A 25,738-nucleotide genomic window follows, 5' to 3' on the forward strand; every position below is an offset into this window, starting at 1 on the left:
CTCAGAGCCATTTGAACCATTTTTTTCCTCTTCCTCCTCCTACATTATGCTGTTTTGCAGCCCGGAACACTGTTAAAGTCCAAATGCTTGGCGATGAAGCGATAATAATGACCTTTATTATTCTGATTATGCATTACTTACATGCAATGGAGGGCAGAGGAATAACCGTTGCAAAAGGTAATACCTGTAATTCAAAGTTTATTTCCACAGTTGTAACCAAAAGAATGTGTTATATAATGCTGCGATTCATTGTGACCACACCGCCCTGTACTGCGCTATTTCGGATGGACATCCAACTAATCATACCCCGTAAATCTGTATACAATGGTCTCATTCCAGAGCTTCGTGGTAGAGATGACTTTTACCTTACTATTAGGAGAGATCGTAATATTCGTGAGAATTATTGCACGTTAAACAATGATTAGATACGTTAAGTACTTGTCTGCACTTACTCAACATCCATAAAGAACCATTAAAGTTTAAACTGACACTGGACTTTTAATTACGAATAACATCAGTCGTTATTATTTGATTGAATTACTGAAACTCTACTTTTATGCGAGTCATTATCGAAATACTTCCAGCATGCGAAGTTGAAAATAATGATAATGTTTTCCGTATCAAATATTTTTAGAAGCGTATTTGTTGGTGTGAATATTGTCTTAACTGCATGGTTCTTTCACCGATAAAATTTTGTTTATTGCTGTTGTTAACTTTTAATGTTTTATCTATTGCTGACAGCACTTTTGAAAATTATCTTCCGCCCTGAGTTTAAAAGTATCAACAAAGGGCTATTCATTATTTGTCAATTATGGACAATTTATTAAAAATTATATCACAATTTTGTCCCTATGGCTGCGGTGGGGAACGGGAGTGGAGGAAGTAAAACTAATTCGATAACGTAGAAATCCAGAAATAGTGGTAGATCTATGAGAAAAGTCGAATGGAACATGTGCATCAATCGCAGTATTCAGTCTGACCAACATTACTCAAGCAGCTATAATAAAAAGATTTGCAGCAAGATGGCGACGATCATCCTAAGTGACACTGGAAATGACAGGTAACTAATATTCTTTTAGAAGTTATTTGACGATAACTGGATCCACAGCCTTTGTGAAATTTTTAAAGGAAAGCGTTTCCGCTTTTTGTTGTTAAAACATTATTTATTGCGATTGCAGTTTGGACGAGTTGTCATTTTCAAGCATTCTGAAAACAATCAGTCGTGAAATATAATGTACATAATTCTGAAATTCATAAACATCGACAGTGAACATTTTAAAGCTACTCACGTGGAATGTTGTAACCCTGAACTGCTTCAGGAAGGTCTTATAATCTAGTTATATTCCAGACCATGCTATGCTTACTCCTACCTCTCACCTTTCCTACATTTATGTATTTCTTTCGCTTGTTTTACGTAGGTAGACCGGTTATTTTGTCTATATCTGAGATTTTAGACCGTCTTCCATATTTTTATTTTTAGATATTGTTTTATTTTGACCTGACAGTCAATTAAACATTTCACCTACTTTTAATCTGTATTCCCAATATTATTTGCAGTTTCCGTTTTTATTTTACACGTATTTCCGTCACTTTTCTCTTTTCTACGCGCACATTTCAAAAACGACGTTATATCGACTCCGTATAGTAGCATCTTTCGACTCCACAGCTCATACTGTTTGTATCTACACATCTTTGGCGCTGTTGTGATCCAGTTACTCCGCCTAATACACAAAATTTAGACTTCAGCGTTTACACCATTATTTCACCGGCTCTATAACGTATATGCTACATAGAGTAACTAATAAATTTACCTCATGCAAATGCTATCACACAGAATGGCACAGCTTGGTGTTATTGAGTGGATCACAACATCCCACGTAAGTTGGTTTAAAATTTTCACTTTCATTGTTGTCAAATGTGTGAAATCTTATGGGACTTAACTGCTAAGGTGATCAGTCCCTAAGCTTACACACTACTTAACCTAAATTATCCTAAGGACAAACACAACCACTCATTGTTGTCAGTTTCATAATTATTTGTATTATATTTGACGACCGATTGCTTTCAGAATATTTGAAAATTACGTGTCGAAATTGTAGTAGCAACGTTTTAACAGTCAAAAGTGGAAATTCTTTCGTTTAATAAAATGTTCAAGTGTGTGTGAAATCTTATGGGACTTAACTGCTAAGGCCATCAGTCCGTAAGTTTACACACTACTTAACCTAAATTATCCTAAGAACAAACACACACACCTATGCCCGAGGGACCAGCCGCACAGTCCATGACTGCAGCGCCTGAGACCGCTCGGCTAATCCCGCGCGGCTTTCATTTAATAATATTCTTTTACTTTTAGAATATTTTACTTGTGTTTATCAATTTAGTGTCGTCGTGGCATATACAGGTTTTTGTTTTCTATTCCTGAAATCTATAGTCATAAACATTGTTTGGCAATCTCATGCGTACCAAACAGATTAATATGTATGCGGACTTGCATCGTTCGTCATGCAACATTTGTCGAACAGTAGTTGCAAAGTAAAAAAAAAAAAAAAAAATGGTTCAAATGGCTCTGAGCACTATGGGACTCAACTGCTGTGGTCATCAGTCCCCTAGAACTTAGAACTACTTAAACCTAACTAACCTAAGGACATCACACACATCCATGCCCGAGGCAGGATTCGAGCCTGCGGCCGTAGCAGTCGCACGGTTCCGGACTGCGCGCCTAGAACCGCTCGGCCACCCCGGCCGGCAGTTGCCAAGTCGTCAGATTTGTACAGTGTATGCTACGAAGCCTGTAACCTCTGACACAATACGGAACAGTAGATTCGACTTTTGGTCATTTGCTACGAGACCTATGTAGTCCGCTACGAGAGTCTTCCGTTAATGGAGCTGATGTGTTACGCCATGTGATGACAGTGTATTGTGGACCGAGCGTGTTTTCTCAGACGTACGTTGCTACCAGTTTTACGTTTTTTCCCTCGAGAATTCCCCTCCTGTAGCTCGCGTTTGCAGCCCGAGTAGACGCTGTGCAAAGACCCGGAAGCAGGTCCCCGTAATAAATGGACCGGCGTCCTCGGGGAAAGACGCCGGACGGCCCGGAGAGGTGGAGACTGGACACCTGATGTGTGACGTCGCTACGCGTGGGCGTGGCCGTGAGGGGAGGGGGGGGGGGCGACCGCCAGCCCCTCCCCTCCCCTCACTTCCCCTCCCCTCAGCTCGCCAGTTCCACTCGTCTGTCTCTGGACGGTTCGCCTCGGCTGTAGCAAGGTCCTGTAGTATAAGAGCGCCGCGGCGACCGTGGCGGGCACAGTTTGAGCGGCTGCCTCTCGCGCGATGACGATGACGTCGACGCGCCCCGGGACCGGCCTCGCGGTGCTCTGCCCGCTGCTGCTGCTCGCCTCTGCGGCGGCTGCCGCTTTTCCACGCCACCTCGCAGGTGAGCGCAGCTCCCGCAACATTCTCATAGCTCCGGTGTCTCCTCTCGCGGTTGCTGTGGTACGAGTGTCGCCTTCACAGCAGTGTGTGTTCGTCACTTACTGTCTCTGTGTGGACGCGAATGAGGTTTTCTGGTATGTCAGTGACACATGTTCTATACCTCCTATGTTTAAACAGAGGGAAGAATACTGTCGAAGATTCACTTATGTAAGCCCAACTGTTTTGTGTCTACCCCTACCTTCTTGGCTTGTGGAACTATGTGTGTTGGCATGCAGAAATGCTGTCGCAGTGAGTATTTTCAAATCAAGTCACCTCTTTTTATCATTTACGTCGATTTACGTTCCTGATGTACAGCGGGAAATTTCGTAATGATTTTACGAGCTCATAGAGAAGAATATAAACATATTTCTCGCAGTGACAGAATTTTAATTTAGCTCGTGCGTTCGCTATAACTTATAAGCATTTCCATCTTTCATATTATTATTAGTGCACCGTGTATGCATTTGGAATAACAAGAACAACTCATGCGGCTCGCGCAACAGTTAAAGCTTTCCGACGCGGAGACTTTTGATGGTCGCATGTCGAGGAGCGTTTCAGTTGAGGCTGACTGGACCCGTTCCAGTAATTTCCAGAACAGAAAAATCCGACCTGGAAACCGGGAACCGAAGCAACATTGCCGCCATTAGTTAACAACGGTAACCAGAAAAGGTTTTTAAACACTCTCAACAAGAATTTTTTAAAACTTAACGTTGTGCAAGTGACTGAAAAGTCACAACTTCGAGAAAATACGACAGGTTAAGTTTTTACGCACAGCTAGCGACGCCGTTAGTGATAGAGCGGTCGCTCATATGGAACAATGACGAGAACGAAAATCTGGCGAGTTCTTTTCAAAGGAATCGTCTCAGCATTCACCCTTTAAAATACTCTCCGACACTCTTAAAACGCCCAGTACACGTCGAGGTGATAATTAAAACAATATTGCTGTCCCTCGTGTATGTCATAACTGCGGGTTATGCATGACTACTTGAATCTCTTAGAAAATCATCCGTCTTCTTATTTTCACTGTCACGTGCTAGTACTGATTACGATTACTTTTTGTAATTACAATGAATAACACAAAACAGTCGTTGGTTTCGAAATTCATTATAATCATTACCTTAAATTTCCTATAGGACATCAGAGCTGGTTTCAAGTGTACGAATAAGAATGTCGAGTATAACTTCCATATCAACATACCCACCTTTTTGTCGTGGGCAGTGGTGGCAGCAGTGCCTTCCAACCTTCAAGTTGTACAGAAACATGTAACAATACTTTCTTCTTCTTCTGTAGTGGTCAATCCAAGGATCGGCTTGCAACAGCTACAATGGCAGCTTGTCTCCATTCTGTGCGTCTTTCAGCTTTTCTCTTCATTTCTTTATAGGTGTCACATCCCACATCTTTCACGATTTGATTCATGTACCTCAGTCGTGGTCTTCCTCTTGGTCTTTTTCCCTCGACATATCCCTCTATGATTGTGTTCAGGAGTCCTTTATGTCTTAATAGATGGCCTGTAAATTGAACTCTTCTTTCAACAATGAAACTCCAGAAGCTTCTCTTCTCACCTGCTATTTCCAGAACCACTTCGTTTGTGACCTTGTCGATACATTTTATTTTGAGCATGCGTCTATAGCACCACATTTCAAAATAATTTAGCTTCTGGTCTTCCTCTGTCCCGAGAGTCCATGTTTCACACCCATAGCATGCCACACTCCACACATATGATTTCAAAAATCTTTTCCTGATTTCAAGGCTGATGCTCTTAGATGTTAATATGTTTTTCTTCTTGTTAGAAGCAGCCTTTGCTTGAGCTATTCTACTTCTCACTTCTGCCTTGCTCCTTCCATCCCTGGTAATATTACTGCCCAGATAAGTAAATTTATCAACTTGTTCAAGCAGTTCATTGCCTACATGAACTTGGACTTTCACTTGATCTTCTTTGCCGCATGCCATTACTTTTGTTTTTGCTTTATTAATTCTCATATTATATTCTTCACCCATAACTTTATCCATTCTATTCAGTAGGACTACAAGATCTTCTTCACTTTCAGCCAGGACAGCTATATCATCGGCATATCTTAACATATCTATTCGTTGGCCATGAATTACTACACCTGTCTGTGAATACTACTGACAAAATATTACCGCAGTTATAATACATTATTCTAATTCACTCCCAGGGACACGTATAGCTCGTTATATACCAGCTACCTTACTCACACTGTTTCACTTCACCCTGTCCACCTCCTTCTTTGCAAGACTCGCTTCAGTTCTCTCCCGTGTGCATGAAGGTAACTGAAACAAGAAAAAAGCAGAATCAAAAGCATTCCAATATCAAAACACATCATGTACATAGTATATATTTTATCTGTCTAGATATTACACAGTATACATTTTATCTGTCTAGATACCTCACTTGATGAGGAAGATCTTACATTTAACACGTCCCTCTACAATAAATGGAATTTAAAAATAAAAAAAAAAGTTCAAAAGTGTGTGAAATCTTATGGGACTTAACTGCTAAGGTCATCAGTCCCTAAGCTTACGCACTACTTAACCTAAATTATCCTAAGGACAAACACACACACCCATGGCCGATGAAGGACTCGAACCTCCACCAGGACCAATGTAAAAATCGCCGTACACCACAAAAACAGAATGAAATTTAGTAATCCTTAAACTGATTTCTAACTCTGTGTGTCATTTGCTCGTTTGTAAATTTTGGTTCTGTGTGCTATTTTTTTATAAAATTCATTCAACATTTATGGGCTCATTTTCACTTAATTTAACACACTTCATTTCAATGAGATAAAAAAACGTGTTTACGAATTTTAACCATGATCTGCCCTGCTGTTTTTAAGTAAAATATTATATACCTACAGTGAGGGCAGAGTCAATATATTTAGACGTCTACATTTATCACTGCAGGAGTGTGTTGGAGGCTAGTTAATAATGAATGCACTTGAAACCTTATTCTGCACCCTTTAAAAATTTTCTGTATTAATATGAGTTGCATTTCCGCTTATTATGCAGCTGTATCAAAGAGTGTGTATTTCCATTTACTGTCCCTGACATTTACTTCATTTCGGTTATGTTAATGTTTTCTCTGCAACAGACTTTCAGTATGTGATTTTCCCATGCCATGTCTCCATCAGTCGTTGCATCTTTCAATTTATAGCTGACTATTTCGTTTATAACTGAGAATCCAGGCTCAAAATTGGTATCATTTGGCTGCACTGTCCTGTTTTCATGCATCTGCATGATTTTCGTCTTTGTTGCATTTACTAGCAAATTGTTCTCCCTAAAATATCTATTAACCTTTTAACCTATAGAAAAACTCTTCATTGTATTTCTCTTGATTACTTTGTTCTTGTTATAAGTGAAGTGTCATTACACATAGTGAACTATCGATGAAGGCACATCATTCACATAAACCCCGTTCATGCATGAAAATTTCGAGTATAAGACTTTATACAATGGAAAAAAAATGTGTTAAACTCGAACATACACTACATTATAAATATCATGTATTATTGTAGTACGACGAACATTTACAAACTATCAATCATCGCCAAGCACGTAAATGTCGTGCTTGCGCCTTCGAATTCCCCAACACACAAACACACACAACGCAAACTACGTTCTACACGTACGTGTTTGCTGTTATGGATATTCAGTAGCTCTGAAAGGTCATCTACAGCTTAAAGCGAAAACGTTTCCACTGCAAAGCAGCGTTCAGTCTGTCTGATGTAACGTCGTTGTTTTCACAACAGTGTACGCCTGACTGCAATTTTTTTTGGTCAAAGTTGACTTTTTTATTTTACGTTTTGTTTGCGGCAGCGCGTAAGTTTAGTAATAAGAGTACATGCTACAGAATCATACGTGTCTCCAGACTCAAAAACTTACATTTTGTGTATGTACTCTAGGAAGTAATGTAATTGCAGAGGCTTTTACTGTTGTGGTGAAAATATACATTGTACTAGCAACAGACGAAGAAGTTCTCGTCAAAAATATCAAGTGGCTGAGAAGACAATATTTCCATTCATTGGTATTGTCGGTATTTGGTGTCCCCTATGTATGTTTCATCCATGACCACCTCCTACACGGGAATACATTTCGTGCGCTTGCCATTAATTAGCATTGGCTAAAGTATCTGTTATTCATTTTAAAAAGGTATTTGACTGTTTCCGTAAAGGGATGCGTGAACAAGAGGCGTTAATTATTTGTAAATGAGTTTTTTTATGAATCGTTACCTAGTGCAGCAAGTGATGATACAAATTTTTGCACCGAACTCCGCTCCACAGGCACCTCAGAAGTTCAGTGAAGGTCAGTGGAAAACTAGCCAGGACAGGTGCTAAAATTCGATTTCACGTTCTTCAAATCACACCTAAACAGAGGTAGCGCTATGAACTCTGGTTTCGTTATGTATGTAACACAGTGCTCCTATTAGGGAATAGCATGTATACCGTAACAAAAATGCATCACCTCAGATAACGGTATCCACACAATCGTTGCCTGCAACTTTTCTATGGGGAACTTTGGAATACTCTGGAACTGCTGCAACGCTACGGACCAGATATATCCGTGCTTAACGGTAGGATCTGGGCACTCCGTGACATAAGCTTGTTTGTGGCTTCCATAAAAATCATCTTTTGTGATATAAAGGTGAGCCTTCACTCATCGAAGCACGGTATGATCACTTTTGACGTTTGCTACCGAGTTCGAGAAGGTAATGGAAGTCTGGTGACTGTTTCCCGTGTGTAGATGCTCAGTTTGAGTGGATAGCATAGCAACGTGGCTAGAAAAGTGATCGAGTTTTTAAGTCACTTGTATGCAGTATATTCCACGGCTCTATACACAGACTTGTAATATGTAACAGGTGATGAAGTAAGACCCCTTTTTAATAAATCCAATTGTCTGCATAAAAATACCAGTTCACCCTTGAAAATATCGAAACAGAACCAGCAGGTGTCTTTCAATGCTCACAAAAAGAACTTTTGGTATAGACATTCCTATAGCAAATTCTTCTACACGCCCCAACTACCACAAAGAACCTGCACATAGATTAGTGCTATAGAGCCCACAAATTGCCAGATACAGAACTCCAGCAAGAAACAGAAACCATAAAATTTACTCCAGTAAATAATGGATATGATCTTTCACGCATTAATACGATGTCACAACAAATAAAAAACAAACTGAACAAACAACAGCAAACTACACTCACAAATGACAGCTGACCAGCAGTGAAATATGTAAAAATTCCGTTTCTTGGTGTAACGCCTGATAGATTAGCTAGGTTATTCAAAAAACACAGGCAAAAAATCAGATTCAGCACCATCAACAACCTAAGTAGGAGACATAAGTCCACCAGATACAGATGTTGACGCATCTGACATTTACAAAATTATCTGCAGCCAGTGCCGGAAATACTGTATAGGCCTGACAGAAATTTTCCAATTCTGTTTTCGTGGGGGTGCACAGCCTCAACGTGTTTTGAGAATGAAAGCGTTGTCCAATTATGTTATATTCTTTTTATTATCTGTGCGATCGACCAATTTCAATCTTGGGCCATGTGAAATGAAGCTGGAAGCTTAAAGTAAGTACTTGAAAGTGAGAAATGTAACAAATCAGAAGGTCGACACACATTGATGACACAGACCACCCACTCAAAATCGAAGACAATTTGAAAATTTTGCAGAAAATCGAAAAAAGTAAAAGACTGGACAGCATGGAAGAAATGGAAATTTTTATTCTTAATATAAAAGATGTTATGATATTCATAATGACAAAAGTGAGCTCAAAACTAAAAATTCTTCAACAGCCTTAAAACAGTACTAATGCAAGATATGTAAGATGCACAGAATATGTAAGACGTGCAGTGTGAAACAAACTAGTACCAGAACGTGAAGCAAGCGACTACCAGAATGTCAGTGTAGCGAATATCGCTTATATAAGGATCAGCGATACTCAACCACACGCTGCAAGGCCGCCATAATGTAATTAAGATGTACCGTTTATATTTATGGAGAAACGTTTCCGCAGTGAAAGTGCGTCAAAAAGCAGTCTTAAATAAGCAGTGCCGTAGTGTAATGTTTGACAACAGCTGCGCCAGTGTACCAACGATGCAAACGAAGCTTTGGGACGTCAAAATCGTAAGTGAACGACCGACATGTAAAAAGTATATCACACCATAACGGCTGATGCAAAACTAATGAATATGGAGGAATGTTCGATTCGAGTCGTCGGCTTTGGCCAGTGACTTAGAAAACCGTGCGACAAACGCTGTAAACAATATGACGACTATGACGTGATGTTATTGGCGATTTTTTCTTTAATGAGATAAGCTACTGATCAGTTTGCCACCACAACCACGTTTTTAGCATCACATTAGTTGGCTTCGCCAACTCACAACCGAACTGTCACCTGTCAGCTCAACCTGGGTCTCGGACAAAGCTACAGACCTGTCTGTCACCACCACCAGCTTCTTTCCTTCCATTTCATAATCGTTGGCTTTGCCAACTAACAACGAAACTGAGAATACATGCACGAAAAGGTTGCGTGACAGCAGGAATTAACATTATGTAACTGGCCAAAGCCGACGACTCGTATGTAACATTCCTCTTGACTGACCGCAGCTCGCGGTCGAGCGGTAGCGTTCTCGCTCCCCGCGCCCGGGTTCCCGGGTTCGATTCCCGGCGGGGTCAGGGATTTTCTCTGCCTCGTGATGACTGGGTGTTGTGTGATGTCCTTAGGTTAGTTAGGTTTAAGTAGTTCTAAGTTCTAGGGGACTGATGACCATAGATGTCAAGTCCCATAGTGCTCAGAGCCATTTGAACCATATGAACCACCCTCTTGACTCGTCTGCGCCCTGTGTAGACTGTGGTGTCGACCACAACAACAAGGCACAGCTCCACACTAGCAGAGGACAAGGCTGCACATCAACTTCCGACCACCCATTGCCTTCCCCTCCCCCAACATACCGCAATAGCTACTTCAGCAGCAGAACAAGTGATCAAAACAGTTCTAGGTTCATATAGAACGAGACACTTTATCTTTAAGTAACACCTGCAGGTGTAAACGCGTGATGATGAGCAAAACATGCTCAAAACGCGTTTCATTGAGTTAAATTAAAAATAAAATGAATAAACGTGACTGATAGCAGAAAAATACAAACAGTAATAGTTATAGTATCCCAAATGACGATCAGTGTCCGTCCACTGTTGCTTGTACAATGTACCGTTACTGGCTCTTACTGTCGTCGTCGTCATTATGCCTGACACACTGGCTGTTTTCAGTGCACTTACTCCCACTAACCACGATTCTCCAACATTCTGCATTGCATTTGCCCACAACCCTTCCAACAAATCTAATCGTTCCATTCGCTTTCCGTAATACTTATCTTACGTCATCTCATTTCGTATCGCTTTTTACGTCATGCTATTCCTAAATATCTGATTTTGTCCATTATAAATGGGTTTCTTGAAAACCTGCAACTGTGAAAATAATGGGTATGTTTATAAATAACTTTCCGCTACCAGTCACGATTTGCTTTTATTTATGTTTTACATGACGACGGCCGGCCGCGGTGGCCGTGCGGTTCTGGCGCTGCAGTCCGGAACCGCGGGACTGCTACGGTCGCAGGTTCGAATCCTGACTCGGGCTTGGCTATGTGTGATGTCCTTAGGTTAGTTAGGTTGAAGTAGTTCTAAGTTCTAGGGGACTTATGACCAAAGATGTTGAGTCCCATAGCGCTCAGACCCATTTGAACCACATGACGACGCGTTTCCGGAAATGATCCCCATTTTCCAGTGTGTGTTTGTTTGTATTCTGCCGTTTTTTCGTAATGTTTTCGATGAGTGAGGTTCTGCTTCGTTTTGTTGACTTTACGGCAATTTTTAAAAACGAGCAATTTTTAGTAAGTTATCGACTATTATATGTAGTTAGTGGCGAAATTTGGAAGAACTTATACTTACAATTGTCTTATGGTCCACTTGTGCAGACTCTCACACATATTAAACATCAGTCACAACTTTCAGTGCACTGTACACGTCGAGAATATCTTACATAAACAAAGAGTTATGAATATGTTTTTAGCTGTAGTTGGCAGAGATAATGTTACAGGTCCTCCACAGATATTGTTTTGTTGTTGTGGTCTGCAGTGCAAAGACTGGTTTGATGCAGCTCTCCATGCTACTCTATCGTGTGCAAGCCTCATCATCTCCGAGTGACTACCGTAACCTGCATCTTTCTGAATCTGTTTAGTGTATTCATCTCTTGGTGTCCCTCAGCCGAGCGGTGTAGCCGAGACGTCTCGGGCGTCTTGTCACGGTCCGCGCGGCTCCCCCAGTCTGTGTGTCGTCCTTAGAGTAAGTTAGTTTAAGCTAGATCAAGTAGTGCGTAAGCTTAGGGACCGTTGACGTCAGCTGTTTAGTTCCATAAGACCTTACCACAGACTTTTTTTTTCTTGGTCGATTTTTACCCGACACGCTTCCCTTCAGTACTAAATTGGCGATCCCTTGATGCCTGAAAATGTGTCCTACCAATCGATCCCTTCTCCTAGTAAAAAATACTTTCAGAAAAGACTTCTTCACACTTAAATCTATGCTCGATGTTAACAAATTTCTCTTCTTCAGAAACGGTTTTCTTGGCATTGGTAGTCTATATTTTATATCGTCTCTACTTCGACCATCATGAGTTATTCTGCTGCCCAAATAGCAAAACTCATCTACTACTTTAAATGTCTCATTTCCTAATGTAATTCCCTCAGCATCAGCTGATTTAATTCGACTACATTCCATTATCCTCGTTTTGCTTTTGTTGATGTTAATCTTTTATGTTTCTTTCAATCAACTGTCCATTCCGTTCAACTGTTCTTATAAGATCTTTGCTGCCTCTAACAGAATTACAACGTCATCGGTAAACCTCAAGGTTTTTATTTCTTCTGCATGGATTTTAATTCCTACTCCAAATTTTTCTTTGGTTTCATTTACTGCTTGTTCAGTGTACAGGTTGAATAACATTGGGGATAGGCTACAACCCCGTCTCACTCCCTTCTCAACCATTGGTTCCCTTTCGTGTCCCTCGTCTATTGTATAGAAGGTATTAAGGGTGTGGTGTCACCGCCAGACACCACACTTGCTAGGTGGTAGCCTTTTGAATCGGCCGCGGTCCGCTAGTATACGACGGACCCGCGTGTCGCCACTGTCAGTAATTGCAGTCAGTAATTGCCGCCACACGGCAGGTCTAGAGAGACTTACTAGCAGTCGCCCCAGTTGTACGGACGACTTAGCTAGCGATGCAACACTGACGAAGCCTCGCTTATTTGCAGAGAAGGTAGTTAGAATAGCCTTCGGCTAAGTCAATGGCTACGACCTAGCAAGGCGCCATAGCAATTGATAGTTATCGTATGAAGCATGTCTCATCAAGAACGATGTATACAAATGATGGATTAAAGTTAAGTATTCCAGAAGCTACGTACTTTTCTTTATAGCATTCATTACGTATCCTGTTTCAGACCTCACGCCATCCTGCGTGAGCTAGTAGCGTGCATTTCGGCCTTCTCTAGCTATATAACAAAGGGGATTTGCTTAGACCTGTTTTACAATGGTGTTTATTTCTGTGTGTTACTACTTTTATTTAAGTGTATAGCCGAAGTATCTGAAGAAATTCACCGATTCACTTTCAACTTTTTCGTTTAGCATTTCGTTTGCATTCGTATACGAAGAAAATCGTGACTGGCAACAGGAAGTTATGTATAAAGAAACCCATTACTTCAAATCGTTCAAATGGCTCTGAACACTATGGGACTTAACTTCTGAGATCATCAGTACCCTAGAACTTAGAACTACTTAAACCTAACTAACCTAAGGACACCACACACATCCATGTCCGAGGCAGGATTCGAACCTGCGACCGTAGCAGCCGCGCGGTTCCGGACTCTAGAGCCTAGAACCGCTCGGCCACCCCGGCCGACCAAACGCATTACTGTTAAATACGAGGTGCATTCAAGTTCTAAGGCCTCCGATTTTTTTTCTAATTAACTACTCACCCGAAATCGATGAAACTGGCGTTACTTCTCGACGTAATCGCCCTGCAGACGTACACATTTTTCACAACGCTAACGCCATGATTCCATGGCAGCGGCGAAGGCTTCTTTAGGAGTCTGTTTTGACCACTGGAAAATCGCTGAGGCAATAGCAGCACGGCTGGTGAATGTGCGGCCACGGAGAGTGTCTTTCATTGTTGGAAATAGCCAGGTCAGTTGAGTAGGGTGCATGAGGAATCACTTCAAAGTCGTTATCACGAAGAAATTGTTGCGTAACGTTAGCTCGATGTGCGGGTGCGTTGTCTTGGTGAAACAGCACTCCCGCAGCCCTTCCCGGACGTTTTTGTTGCAGTGCAGGAAGGAATTTGTTCTTCAAAACATTTTCGTAGGATGCACCTGTTACCGTAGTGCCCTTTGGAACGCAATGGGTAAGGATTACGCCCTCGCTGTCCCAGAACATGGACACCATCATTTTTTCAGCACTGGCGGTTACCCGAAATTTTTTTGGTGGCGGTGAATCTATGTGCTTCCATTGAGCTGACTGGCGATTTGTTTCTGGATTGAAAAATGGCATCATGTCTCATCCATTGTCACAACCGACGAAAAGAAAGTCCCATTCGTGCTGTCGTTGCGCGTCAACATTGCTTGGCAACATGCCACACGGGCAGCCGTGTGGTCGTCCGTCAGCATTCGTGGCACCCACCTGGATGACACTTTTCGCATTTTCAGGTCGTCATGCAGGATTGTGTGTACAGAACCCACAGAAATGCCAACTCTGGAGGCGATCTGTTCAACAGTCATTCGGCGATCCCCCAAAACAATTCTCTCCACTTTCTCGATCGTGTCGTCAGACCGGCTTGTGCGAGCCCGAGGTTGTTTCTGTTTGTTGTCACACGATGTTCTGCCTTCATTAAACTGTCGCACCCACGAACGCACTTTCGACACATCCATAACTCCATGACCACATGTCTCCTACAACTGTCGATGAATTTCAGTTGGTTTCACACCACGCAAATTCAGAAACGAATGATTGCACGCTGTTCAAGTAAGGAAAACGTCGCCATTTTAAGTACTTAAAACAGTTCTCATTCTCGCCGCTGGCGGTAAAATTCCATCTGCCGTACGGTGCTGCCATCTCTGGGACGTATTGACAATGAACGTGGCCTCATTTTAAAAGAATGCGCATGTTTCTATCTCTTTCCAGTCCCGAGAAAAAGAATCGGAGGGCTTAGAACTTGAATGCACCTCGTAGGTGTGCGCTGTGACGTGCGCAAGATTCTGATGACGTCTCTTGTAACCGCGTGCCGTCGGGCCGTTCTTTACACGGAGTGGAGATAGTGTCCGCCGCTTGCGCAGTCCTAGCCGCCGGGCAGTAGTGAGACGGCCGCGCGCCGCGTTGCGTTGTGTTGCAGAGGGCGAGCAGTGCTGGGAGTCGGGCGCGGAAGGCCGCTGCCTGCGGGTTCGCGACTGCGCGGCCGCGCGCGAGGCGCTGGCGCAGCGCCGGCCGCTGCCGCGCCGCTGCGGGTTCGCCGGCTACGAGGAGGTGGTGTGCTGCGTGCAGGAGGAGCAGGAGCCGCCAGTCCCCGACGTCGTCGCCCCCGACTACTTCCCCAACAGGGACACCGACGGCGGCGGCGGCGATACCAACAACATCATCGACGACGGCTGGAGGAGGCCCGCGGCCGAACGGCCCAGCGTCGCAGGTGAGCTGCTCACGTCGCTGCCTCTCTCGTCATCTCGCACTGTTAGGGGGTACCCAGGTGTATTAGTTAATTAGAAATTCTACGTTTATCCAGATCTTATTCCGCACTGTCGCCTTCAAATTAGTCCCCTCAAGGGAGGAAGACATCGATCCCACAGTTTCTGCCGCTATTCAAATGCACCCCGTAAGTCCTCCTTTTTTTATCACTCGAACCTCCTTCACTGTATAAAACTTTCGCTCCTTCAATTTCATTTCATCTTGGGGAAGAGAAAGAAATTCCACGAAGCCAAGTCAAGGGACTATGGTTTGTGGGAAACAACTATCATTCCGTTTCTACACGAAAATCCTTGAGTAATATACGGCTTACGTGTCCTGCATTATCATTGTAGAGTATCCAGTCGTTTGTACAGCATTCCTGTGAACTTATTCCCATGTCCTCCCACAAACATCGCGACAGAACTCAGTCTCGCCAGGAGGGGCGATGTCTTTATGAACTTATCCAAAGCATTGGATTGCGTGGACCATGACATTATGTTACGGAAATTACAATTCTACGGTATAAATGGAATACCATATGAGTGGTTTAAGTCATACCTACAGAACAGGAGGCAAAAAAGTTTCCTTATATGGGTCAAGTGATTTAAATAAGTTTGCCACTTCATCTAACTGGGGTGAAATTACATTAGGTGTTCCACAGGGTTCGGTCATGGGTCCGCTTCTGTTCTTGATACATGTGAACGACCTCCCTTCTTATCTGAAACAAGAAGCTAAAATGACACTGTTTGCTGATGAAAAGAAACTCCAATAGAAAATGATACAAATACTGTCTTTGGAAAAGTTATTGACTGGTTTTCTACGAATGGGCTTGCTCCGAACTTTGAAACATCACAGTACGTCGCGCAGTGACGGTATTGGCTGTTTTTTGCCACTGGTGTACTTTACATACGACCAGAATCTGTTTCGGTTTTCTACCATATTTTGAGACAATGTTTCATTGTGTAAACTATGAAAAGCATCTCGCATTGACGTCCGCACTAAATTTCGAGCTTCCGTAAAACTTAACCAGTCTTGGGGATTTTGCGTTCTTCTGAATTTGCCATGCTTTTTTTCGTTGCTTCCGCAACAGTGTTCTGACGTGTTGAGTCCTCAAACCATCAGAATGGTTAATTTGGGTAGCCGCCCTCGAATCCCCCATCAGGCTGACTGATTTCGGTGTGTGTTTCCATCCAACTGTTATAACTCTCGCGCTGGCCGCTACGCGGCTACCGGCGGAATGCAAACCACAACCATTGTAATGGGGTAAAACGTCCACGAAGCGACAGCGACAGCGACAGGCGCACCTGCCGTGGATACCCACTGAAATCAAGCACCCCAGTGGTGAGAAGCAAGGAGACTCACCGATATCAACCATCCCGGTGGGGCCCGCCGGAGTGGCCGTACGGTTCTAGGCGCTACAGTCTGGAACCGAGCGACTGCTACGGTCGCAGGTTCGAATACTGCCTCGGGCGTGGATGTGTGTGATGTCCTTAGGTTAGTTAGCTTTAAGTAGTTCTAAGTTCTAGGGAACTGATGACCTCAGATGTTAAGTCCCATAGTGCTCAAAAAAAAAGAGCCCTCTGAACCATTTGAACCATCCTGCTGGGAGCAGAAAACTATTACATCCAGGTCGTTTTTCCTGAACGACGCTGAACGTCGTATCTATCCAGACATTGGAACGGCTAACAATACCGTACTGTACAATCAAAATTGCAACATAAAGTATGTTTCACACGTAAATATCAACCATTATAGCATTAAGGTTTGCATTTCTATCGTAAATGAAATGTAGAATCAAATGCGTCGGTTCGTAATAGCAAAAATAGGCACACCTGATAATTGTCGATTATACCGCCATCTACCACGAATGGAAAAGGGTGGATCCAGTGAACCGTACGCATCTTCTAGCATAGAATTCGAATATGCAATAAAAATGGTATGACTGGGAGAGGGGTGGTTCGCATTTTAAAATACAATGTCGACCCTGCCCACGCAGGAGGTAGGTTAGGGAGTGGCCTGTTGTAAAACATACAGATGTTCTCCTAACTAATATTAAGTCTTCATCTACAACATTTTTTTTGGTGCAATGCGTAGTTTTCGAGGTAATGAGTTGTCTTGAGTCAACTCAGATGAATAGAGGAACATCACTTTGGGCATCTGCCATCTTCCATTGAGCAATAATTGAGGACTGGGTATGTTAGCGAATTAAACCTATATGTTTCACAAATTAAGAACACAACAAAATATCATTATATCCTTTCACTTACACAAAAAGAACAGAAAGGTCCGACAAGTGGGAACAATCATTCACCCAGTTCAAAATGGTTCAAATGGCTCTGAGCACTATGGGACTTAACATCTGAGGTCATCAGTCCCCTAGAACTTAGAACTACTTAAATCTAACTAACCTAAGGACATCACACACGTCAATGCCAGAGGCAGGATTCGAACCTGCGACCGTAGCAGTCGCGCGGTTCCGGACTGAAGCGCCTAGAACCGCTTGGCCACCGCGGCCGGCCATTCACCCAGTGATCATGGGTGCTTTTCATTGGACTTTGAGAGCTTCAGCAACATGTATCACATCTGTGTGCGTTCAATATGGCCTGACGACTACATGGTATGCTAGATGTAAGTCTACAAGGGTCACCCTGTGGCAACCGTTTCGGTTCTTCAGTGAGACCCCTCGAGCGAGTCTGGAAAGTGTGTGGTGCAGCAGGAGACCACAAACACGTCCGTCAAGGGTGTCCCACACATGCTCGATGGGGTCTAGGTCGGGACTCACCCCTGCCCATTCTGTTACTTCAATATCCAGGTTTCGCGACACATACCTGGTGGCTCCCGCCACATGAACCCCCGCATTATCGTGCATGAGAAGCAATTCCGGTCCCCCGCATAACGCAGCAGTCACTGCATGATGCAGCAGGATCCGTTCGATGTACCGCCCAGCGGTAAGGTGGCCCTGGATAACGACGGGAGCTGTACGCCGGTCAACACTGTTGCCTCCCCGCACAGTCACACACAACCTTACCCGAATTTGTCGACTTGCTGAACAACATGAGGGATAGTTCGTAATTTCGAATTGAGTTTAGACTGCAACATTTTATTCATATCCATCTCTACTCACATTTTTCTACGACCATATATTTTTTACGAAAATTGTGAAAATTACCTTCATGTATATAGTTGCTGGTAACTCAACGAACAATACAGCGTATCCGGCATGAGCCTGTGACATTGACTTGTATAATGCTGAATGTTTGAAACATGAAAAACTAGCATAGACTTCCACAGCCACTAGTTTCAGCGCGAGAAATATGTCGACTTTTTCGTGCAATTAAAGCAAAAAAATGGTCTAACCGTGCTTATTGTCGCAATTCGCCTTTAACTGGTCAGTAAATATGATGTATGTGTAGTTAGTTATTAATTATGCGACAATAGTGAGGTATTTCAATATACAGGGTGTATATTCAGTCCGGGAACACTTTCAATTATTTATTGCACAAGAGCTAAACATTGTATAGATGTCATACATATCGCATTTTGAAGAGAAACACTGAAAGATATTTTTACAAACATTCGATATGCGAATCATGAGTGACCCGGCAGACGTGAATACGGTAATCGAATTCTTGCCGTACCAGTCCCAGCATGGCATCGTCGACTGTGGCAGTCGCTTCCCGTATTCTCTCCCAGAGGTCTGCTACATCACGTGGTAGAGGCGGTACGTACACCAGATCTTTAATGTGTCGCCACAGAAGAAAGTCACACAGAGTGAGGTCTGGTGATCTGGGAGGCCGTTTCATCGAACAGCTGTCCCCTTCCGTAGCACGGCCGATCCATCGGTGCGGCAGCTCCGTGTTCAGGTACCCGCGAACTTCACGATGAAAACGGGGTGGAGCCCCATCCGGCTGAAAGATGAACGGAGAGTCCGAATGCATTTGAGGCATCATCCATTGCTGCAACATGTCCGACTAGGAATACCCAGTGACAGTGCTCTCGGCGAAGAAGAATGGCCTGTACAGTTTCCGACGTGACATATTTCCTGCTAGCGCTGACTGTCGGCAAATTACCAAACTATGCTGTGGCGGTATACATGAAAAAAAAAGAAAAACTTTCAGGGCTTCTCTTCAAAATGACATATGTATGATATCTGTATGTGGTGTGCGTACTGTAAGACCTTCGGTACACACACCATCAGATTATTTGACTTGTCGCTCTAACGAAGTAGGCGAGTGTCAGCAATATGTCTCGTGGTCTTATCGTGGCGTATTTATCTTCTGCCGTTAGGTCAGACGATAGAAATGCCACTTGCATGCTTAGAGTAGCAGATTGACGGTGATGTCTAAAAGATGAACGGAGAGTCTGAATGCATTTGAGGCATCATCCGTTGCTGCAACATGTCGAAGTAGGAATTACGTAACTTGATTCAGGATGCTGTTTACAATCGACAATCTGAAGTTCCTTTGGTCTTGGTACGTTAATCTTATTCTCACGTATCTCTGATACTTGACAAAGTGTCTAGTCATTTGTCTTCATGGCTATGTAAAGGAATATGGTAATCTTATTAGGCGCAGACTGAAACTTGACTATAGACTGGTACAGACAAATGCAGACTGGTACAGACTAATGCAGACTGGTAATCGGAGGTCTGTACACTCGTTATAATACCTAAAGCGTTCATGTATCACTGAGCGAGTGTGATCCGCAAGGAGAAAAGGTTCTACGTTAGCAGCAATCTCATTGGCTGCGTTACATATTAATACGCGGATCGGCAGAAACAGAATTTGGTCCGTCTTTATGGCAGCGCCATCTCGCAGTGCGGAGACGGACGAGCGCTGCGCCTGCGCTGTTGTGCTTAGCGGGGCGCGCTCTAGTGGGAAAGTTGTGTACGCGCTGACTACTCGGAACTATGTACACAACACTGTACAATGTTTTGTTTTTGTGCAACAAATAATTGAAAGTGGTCCCGGACGTTATGTACATCCCGTATTTATACTGTCACGAAGAAAACCAAAGGTAACACCTCGGTACATGAGCTTGTGGGGTGTACTAGACAACCGTGCCTTATGCTCACATTGAGCAATTCAAGGAGACAGTCGTAATAGCGGAGCGCCGACCCGCAATTAGGCGTCATGCACTCTGCCTCGCCTTCCATATACGCCTCCCGTCCCCCATGCGGATCCTCTATGATTTCATTCCTTTACCCCATCTGCTCCTATTCCTCGAACATATCCGCATCCTCTACACCTCCCGCCGTCTCGAACCCCCTCACCCCCCAGTTGCTCCTCTCCTCTCCGATCCCCGCCCCCTGCCCTGTCTTCACCGTTGTGTCCCCCCTACCCTCCATCTCTACACCCTACATCTCCTTTCCCAAGGTGGCTTCCATCAACTCCCCCTCCCGGATGATGCCCTCTCTCCCTCCATTTATCCCTCCTATCAACTCTGATCCTCACTCCCCCTCCTTTCCTCTGTCCTTTTCCCGGGCTCCCTCTCCCCCCCTTCCATCCTCTTTCTTCCCCACCTCCCCTCTCTTTGCCCCCTTCTCTCCCCCGGGTCCTTTTACATTTCCCTCCTCTGCCTCCTCTCATTCCCTCCCGCATCTGCCCTTCTCCCATCTTTATTAGTCCTCTCCCTCCTTGTTTCCCCCCCCTTTTCGTTTTTTCCTCTCCTCCCTCCTTGTTTTTCCCCCCACTCCAGGTCCCCCCCCCCCCATCTGCCTTGGGTCGGGAGTGCCATATTTGTGCCGCCTTTTTCGTGCAGTGTTTTACAGTGTGTTTTTCCAGTGCGTGCTCCGTGTTGTGTCTTTTGGGCAGTGTAGCGAACAGCCATCATACTGTCGCTGGGTGTGCTTTTTATCACTTGCGAACAGAAACCAGACTGTCGCCATGTTTTTTAATTGTGTGTCTCCTATGTTACTTGTCTGATTCCTGTGTATTTTATCAACATTGCCGTCCCCTTTTGCTTTCTGTTTTAACTTTCCGCATTTTTACGCCATTTTCCACTTTAAATCACCATTTTATCGCCTGTTTTTTTCTTGTTTCTTTCTTCTTCCTTTTTTTAAAAAAAAGTCTGTAGGCTGTAGAGCAGCATAGTAAGCTGCTGCCAGCCCGCCCCCTTCGGGGGCAATTGAAAATCAATAAAGAAAAAAAAACCCGCAATTAGAAACACTGTCAGCAGAAAGCGCCGCGGTGATGGCCTCTTGGCGGCCCGCTGCGCAGTGGACGAGCGCCCACCTGCCACGACGTGTGGTGAGCGAGCAGCAGCAGCAGCTCCTGTGGCGGCGGCGAAGGTGAAGGCCAGCCGAGCTGGTACTTGCGTGGGGCCTGTTTTTGCTCGCTGGGCGTGAGAGATAATGACAGCGCCCGCAGGCGCTTCCTACCGCGGGTGATAATCAGCGACTGATTTCACCCGCAGAAATACCGCCACGGAAGCGGCATTTAACAAACTCACCTACAGGTGTTTGCGTTCGAATTTCTCCAGAAACAGCATCCTGCTGTCTCCTTGAATTACTCAATGTAAGCATAACGTCGATCAGTTGCAGAATTTTGGAACACTTATTATGTTCGAGCATAATGACTTTTCTGGAGACTAGAAATCTACTCTCTAGGAATCAGCACGGGTTTCGAAAAAGACTATCGTGTGAAACCCAGCTCGCGCTATTCGTCCACGAGACTCAGAGGGCCATAGACACGGGTTTCATAGGTAGATGCAAGGCGTTCGATACAGTTCCTCACAGTCGTTTGATGAACAAAGTAAGAGCATATGGACTATCAGACCAATTGTGTGACTGGATTGAAAAGTTTCTAGATAACGGAACGCAGCATGTCATTCTCAACGGAGTCTTCCGAAGTAAGAGTGATTTCAGGTGCGCCGCAGGGGTGTGTTGTAGAACCGTTGCTATTCACAATATACATAAATGACCTCGTGGATAACATCGGAAGTTCATTGAGGCTTTTTGCGGATGATGCTGTGCTATATGGAGACGTTGTAACAATGGAAAATTGTACTGAAATCAGGAGGATCTGCAACGAATTGACGCATGGTGCAGGGAATGGCAATTGAATCTCAATGCAGACAAGTGTACATAGAAAGAAAGATCCTTTGTCATTTAGGTAAATATAGCAGGTCAACAACTGGAAGCAGTTAATTCCATAAATTATCTGGGTGTAGGCATTAGGAGTGATTTAAAATCGAATGATCATATAAAGTTGATCGTCGGTAAAGCAGATGCCAGACTGAGATTCATTGGAAGAATCCTAAGGAAATGCAATCCGAAAACATAGGAATTAGGTTACAGTACACTTGTTCGCCCACTGCTTGAGTATTCCTCACCGGTGTGGGACCCGTTCCAGATGGGGTTCATAGAAGAGATAGAGAAGATCCAACGGAGAGCAGCGCGCTTCGTCACAGGATCATTTACTAATCGCGAAAGCGTTACGGAGATGATAGATAAACTCCAGTGGAAGACTCTGCAGGAGAGACGATCAGTAGCTCGGTACGGGAACATACCTTCACCGAAGAGTCAAGCAGTATATTGCTCCCTCCTACGTATACCTCGCGAACAGACCATGAGGATAAAATCACAGAGATTAAAGCCCACACAGAGGCATACCGACTTTCCACGAACAATACGAGACTGGAATAGAAGGGAGAACCGATAGAGGTACTCAAAGTACCCTTCGCCACACACTGTCAGGTGGCTTGCGGAGTATGGATGTAGAGCCGGCCGCGGTGGTCTAGCGGTTCTAGGCGCGCAGTCCGGAACCGCGCGATTGCTACGGTCGCCGGTTCGAATCCTGCCTCGGGCATGGATGTGTGTGATGTCCTTCGGTTAGTTAGGTTGAAGTAGTTCTAAGTTCTAGGGGACTGATGACCACAGATGTTAAGTCCCATAGTGCTCAGAGCCATTTGAACCATTTTTTATGGATGTAGATGTAGATGCTGACCACCTCTTCCCTCTTCATCTTTCGATAGAGGAGCTTCCAAAAGGCGGGTAAATACATTGGTTCTGCTACCTCGGCCTTTGGTAGATATATTAGGCATGCTCTAACAGCGAAAATTTCGCAAATTTGGATCTCCCTCACTTCCAGCAAAAGTCACTTATGGAAAACAATTAAAAGCACGGGTGTCGGAACGACATGACGCTACCACCTGCACAGACATGGCAGCTAGAGAACAATCCACTTAAATTGTCCCTAAGTACGGCCTAAATTAGTTTAGAGCCCTTTTGGTGCAGTAAATTTCAGACTACCTGGCGATTCGGGCTAAAGAAAACCACTGATGAAACGGTGAGAATCCAAACAATAGTAATTCTGGCAATTACACAGATAGATAGTTGTCTCAAACTGTATGAAGTGCAAATAATGAAGTCGATTAACGATCTCATTACATACTTGTTTGTAGAAAGTATGTTGCATCCGATATTGCAGATGGGTTTGTTTCTTACCTCCCTGGGTTCTTCGTGGAAAACTGGCAAAACAGTAAATACGAACCACTCTGCATGAAAAGTCGCTCCGTCTTCACGTATTCATTGCCTAGTATCTATCCTGTGTAAAATAGTTTCCTTCGACTTGCATAGAACCGAATACGAACACAATTATTTTTAAGTTTCAGTACAACAAAAACTACTAACGAATTTCAGAGATATCGTCAGATGCTATGGAACTACTGAGAGCCTTGTTTCTTCTCTTACACAGCCTGCAAATCCTACAGGAGTCAACGCGATGGTCTGACGTACCACATCCTCTACGGCGAGAAAGCTCGACAGGCGGAGTTTCCACATATGGTAAGTCTAAGAAAATGCTTTTGCTTACAACATTATACATTTATGTAAGTACACTTTACACGGTCCGTGTCGATGCACGCCACGCAAGTCTCCCACGGAGTGAGCACTAGGTACTATGCTAGAGCCATATTAGGCAGAATGGTGTTCTTCGTGGCTGACTTAAATCACCCTCAGCATATGCAACAGACGTCCTTATCCACCAGTAACGTCAACACCACATCGGCCTTGTTTAGAAACATGGAGTTGACGAACGGTCAAAAATAAGAGCACTGAAAATAGAAGGTCGAGAAAATTTTTTTTAAAAAAAAGCTGGACCTATTCAGTTAGTTCTAAGTTTTATCTGAATGTCTCACAGTCTTAGCTGGGAAGCCCGCCTCCGCGGCTCGGTAGTCAGCGTGTCTGGCTGCGATGCAGAGCACATGGGTTCGATGCCCCGTACTGCCAACGACTTTTCTTAGGTAGCAGGACTGGAACGGAGTGACCTCAGCCCGGTCACGCTGGTTACTTAGGAGCTAGGGGAGTGGGACTCTACACGTGTGGCATCCTCTCGACAGTCGCGTGCGTTGTAGCAACCCTCAGCCGCACACCATCGACGCCTGCGGGAAGCCCTGCACACGCCACGGCTGCAGATTGTCCCGGAGAAGCGTCACAACCTGAGCCTCTTCTGGCGCGTCCAGATCGTTGTGTGTCACAATAATGTCAGGCGTATTCCACTGCTTATGATTTACTGCACAGACTCACATACCAGTCTTCGTGTTACTGTACCACTACATAATTTACACTGCAAGATGTTATGTGTGGCTATTGCCTGTGGTGGATATCTTACAGAGATTGCCGACACTTCAACACGGAGATCAGTTCTGCAATCACGTCTGCCACAAATAATTTGCATCTGACTCCAACAAAAGAAGAGCCTGCCCTTACAGATGCGATAGTTCCCACATCCGTGCTTTGGCGAAGCTGTTCCGTCCTGCAGCTAACTGTCAGGAATCCTCATCCGCGATGTTTCGTATCAGGAACAATTCTGCGTGTTTTATTCAGCTCCGCCACGTTCAAGCCGATAATTGTATGAAAAACGTAAAACCTTCTGTTTCGCCTGGCCTCTGAAATCAGCTTCAGAATTTTCAAATGGTTCAAATGACTCTGAGCACTATGGGACTTAACATCTTAGGTCATCAGTCCCCTAGAACTTAGAACTACTTAAACCTAACTAACCTAAGGACATCACACACATCCATGCCTGAGGCAGGATTCGAACCTGTGACCGTATCGGTCGCGCGGTTCCAAACTGTAGCGCCTAGAACCGATCGGTCACTTTGGCCGGCTCTGCTGTGCAGTCCGCCTGCTTAGCTGAGTGGTAACGCGCTTTGCCTATCATGCGGCGGTCCCGGGTTCGATTCGCGGGCGGATTGGAGGTTTTCTCCGCTCGTGGACTGAGTATTCTGTTGTCCTCATCATCATTCATCATCACCGACATATAAGTCACCCAGTGTGCCATCACCTGAAGTAAGCCTTGGAACTCGGCGGCCGAACTTCTCCGGATGGGGCCTCCAGCCCAACAATGCCACACGATCATTTCATCTGCTCTGGATTGTCGCATCGAATTAGTTATCACCTGCAAATAAACAACCCAGTGGACAAAAATGGTTCAAATGGCTCTAAGCACTATGGGACTTAACATCTATGGTCATCAGTCCCC

At 44.2% G+C, this 25,738-nt stretch overlaps 1 protein-coding gene across 1 annotated transcript in view; it reads left to right on the plus strand.

The window, feature by feature from the left end:
• The first annotated feature begins 3,296 nt into the window (after positions 1–3,296).
• Positions 3,297–25,738, plus strand: part of LOC126481566 (serine protease persephone-like) — a 40,395-nt gene continuing 17,953 nt past the window's right edge. Inside the window, exons 1-3 of the mRNA XM_050105409.1 lie at positions 3,297–3,433; positions 14,929–15,219; positions 23,951–24,039. Of these exons, the coding sequence (XP_049961366.1) occupies positions 3,331–3,433; positions 14,929–15,219; positions 23,951–24,039 (483 nt within the window). The 5' untranslated portion in view covers positions 3,297–3,330. The remainder of the gene's footprint in view (positions 3,434–14,928; positions 15,220–23,950; positions 24,040–25,738) is intronic.

This window comes from Schistocerca serialis, chromosome 5, assembly GCF_023864345.2.
Source record: "Schistocerca serialis cubense isolate TAMUIC-IGC-003099 chromosome 5, iqSchSeri2.2, whole genome shotgun sequence".
NCBI classification, from domain to species: Eukaryota; Metazoa; Arthropoda; class Insecta; order Orthoptera; family Acrididae; genus Schistocerca; species Schistocerca serialis.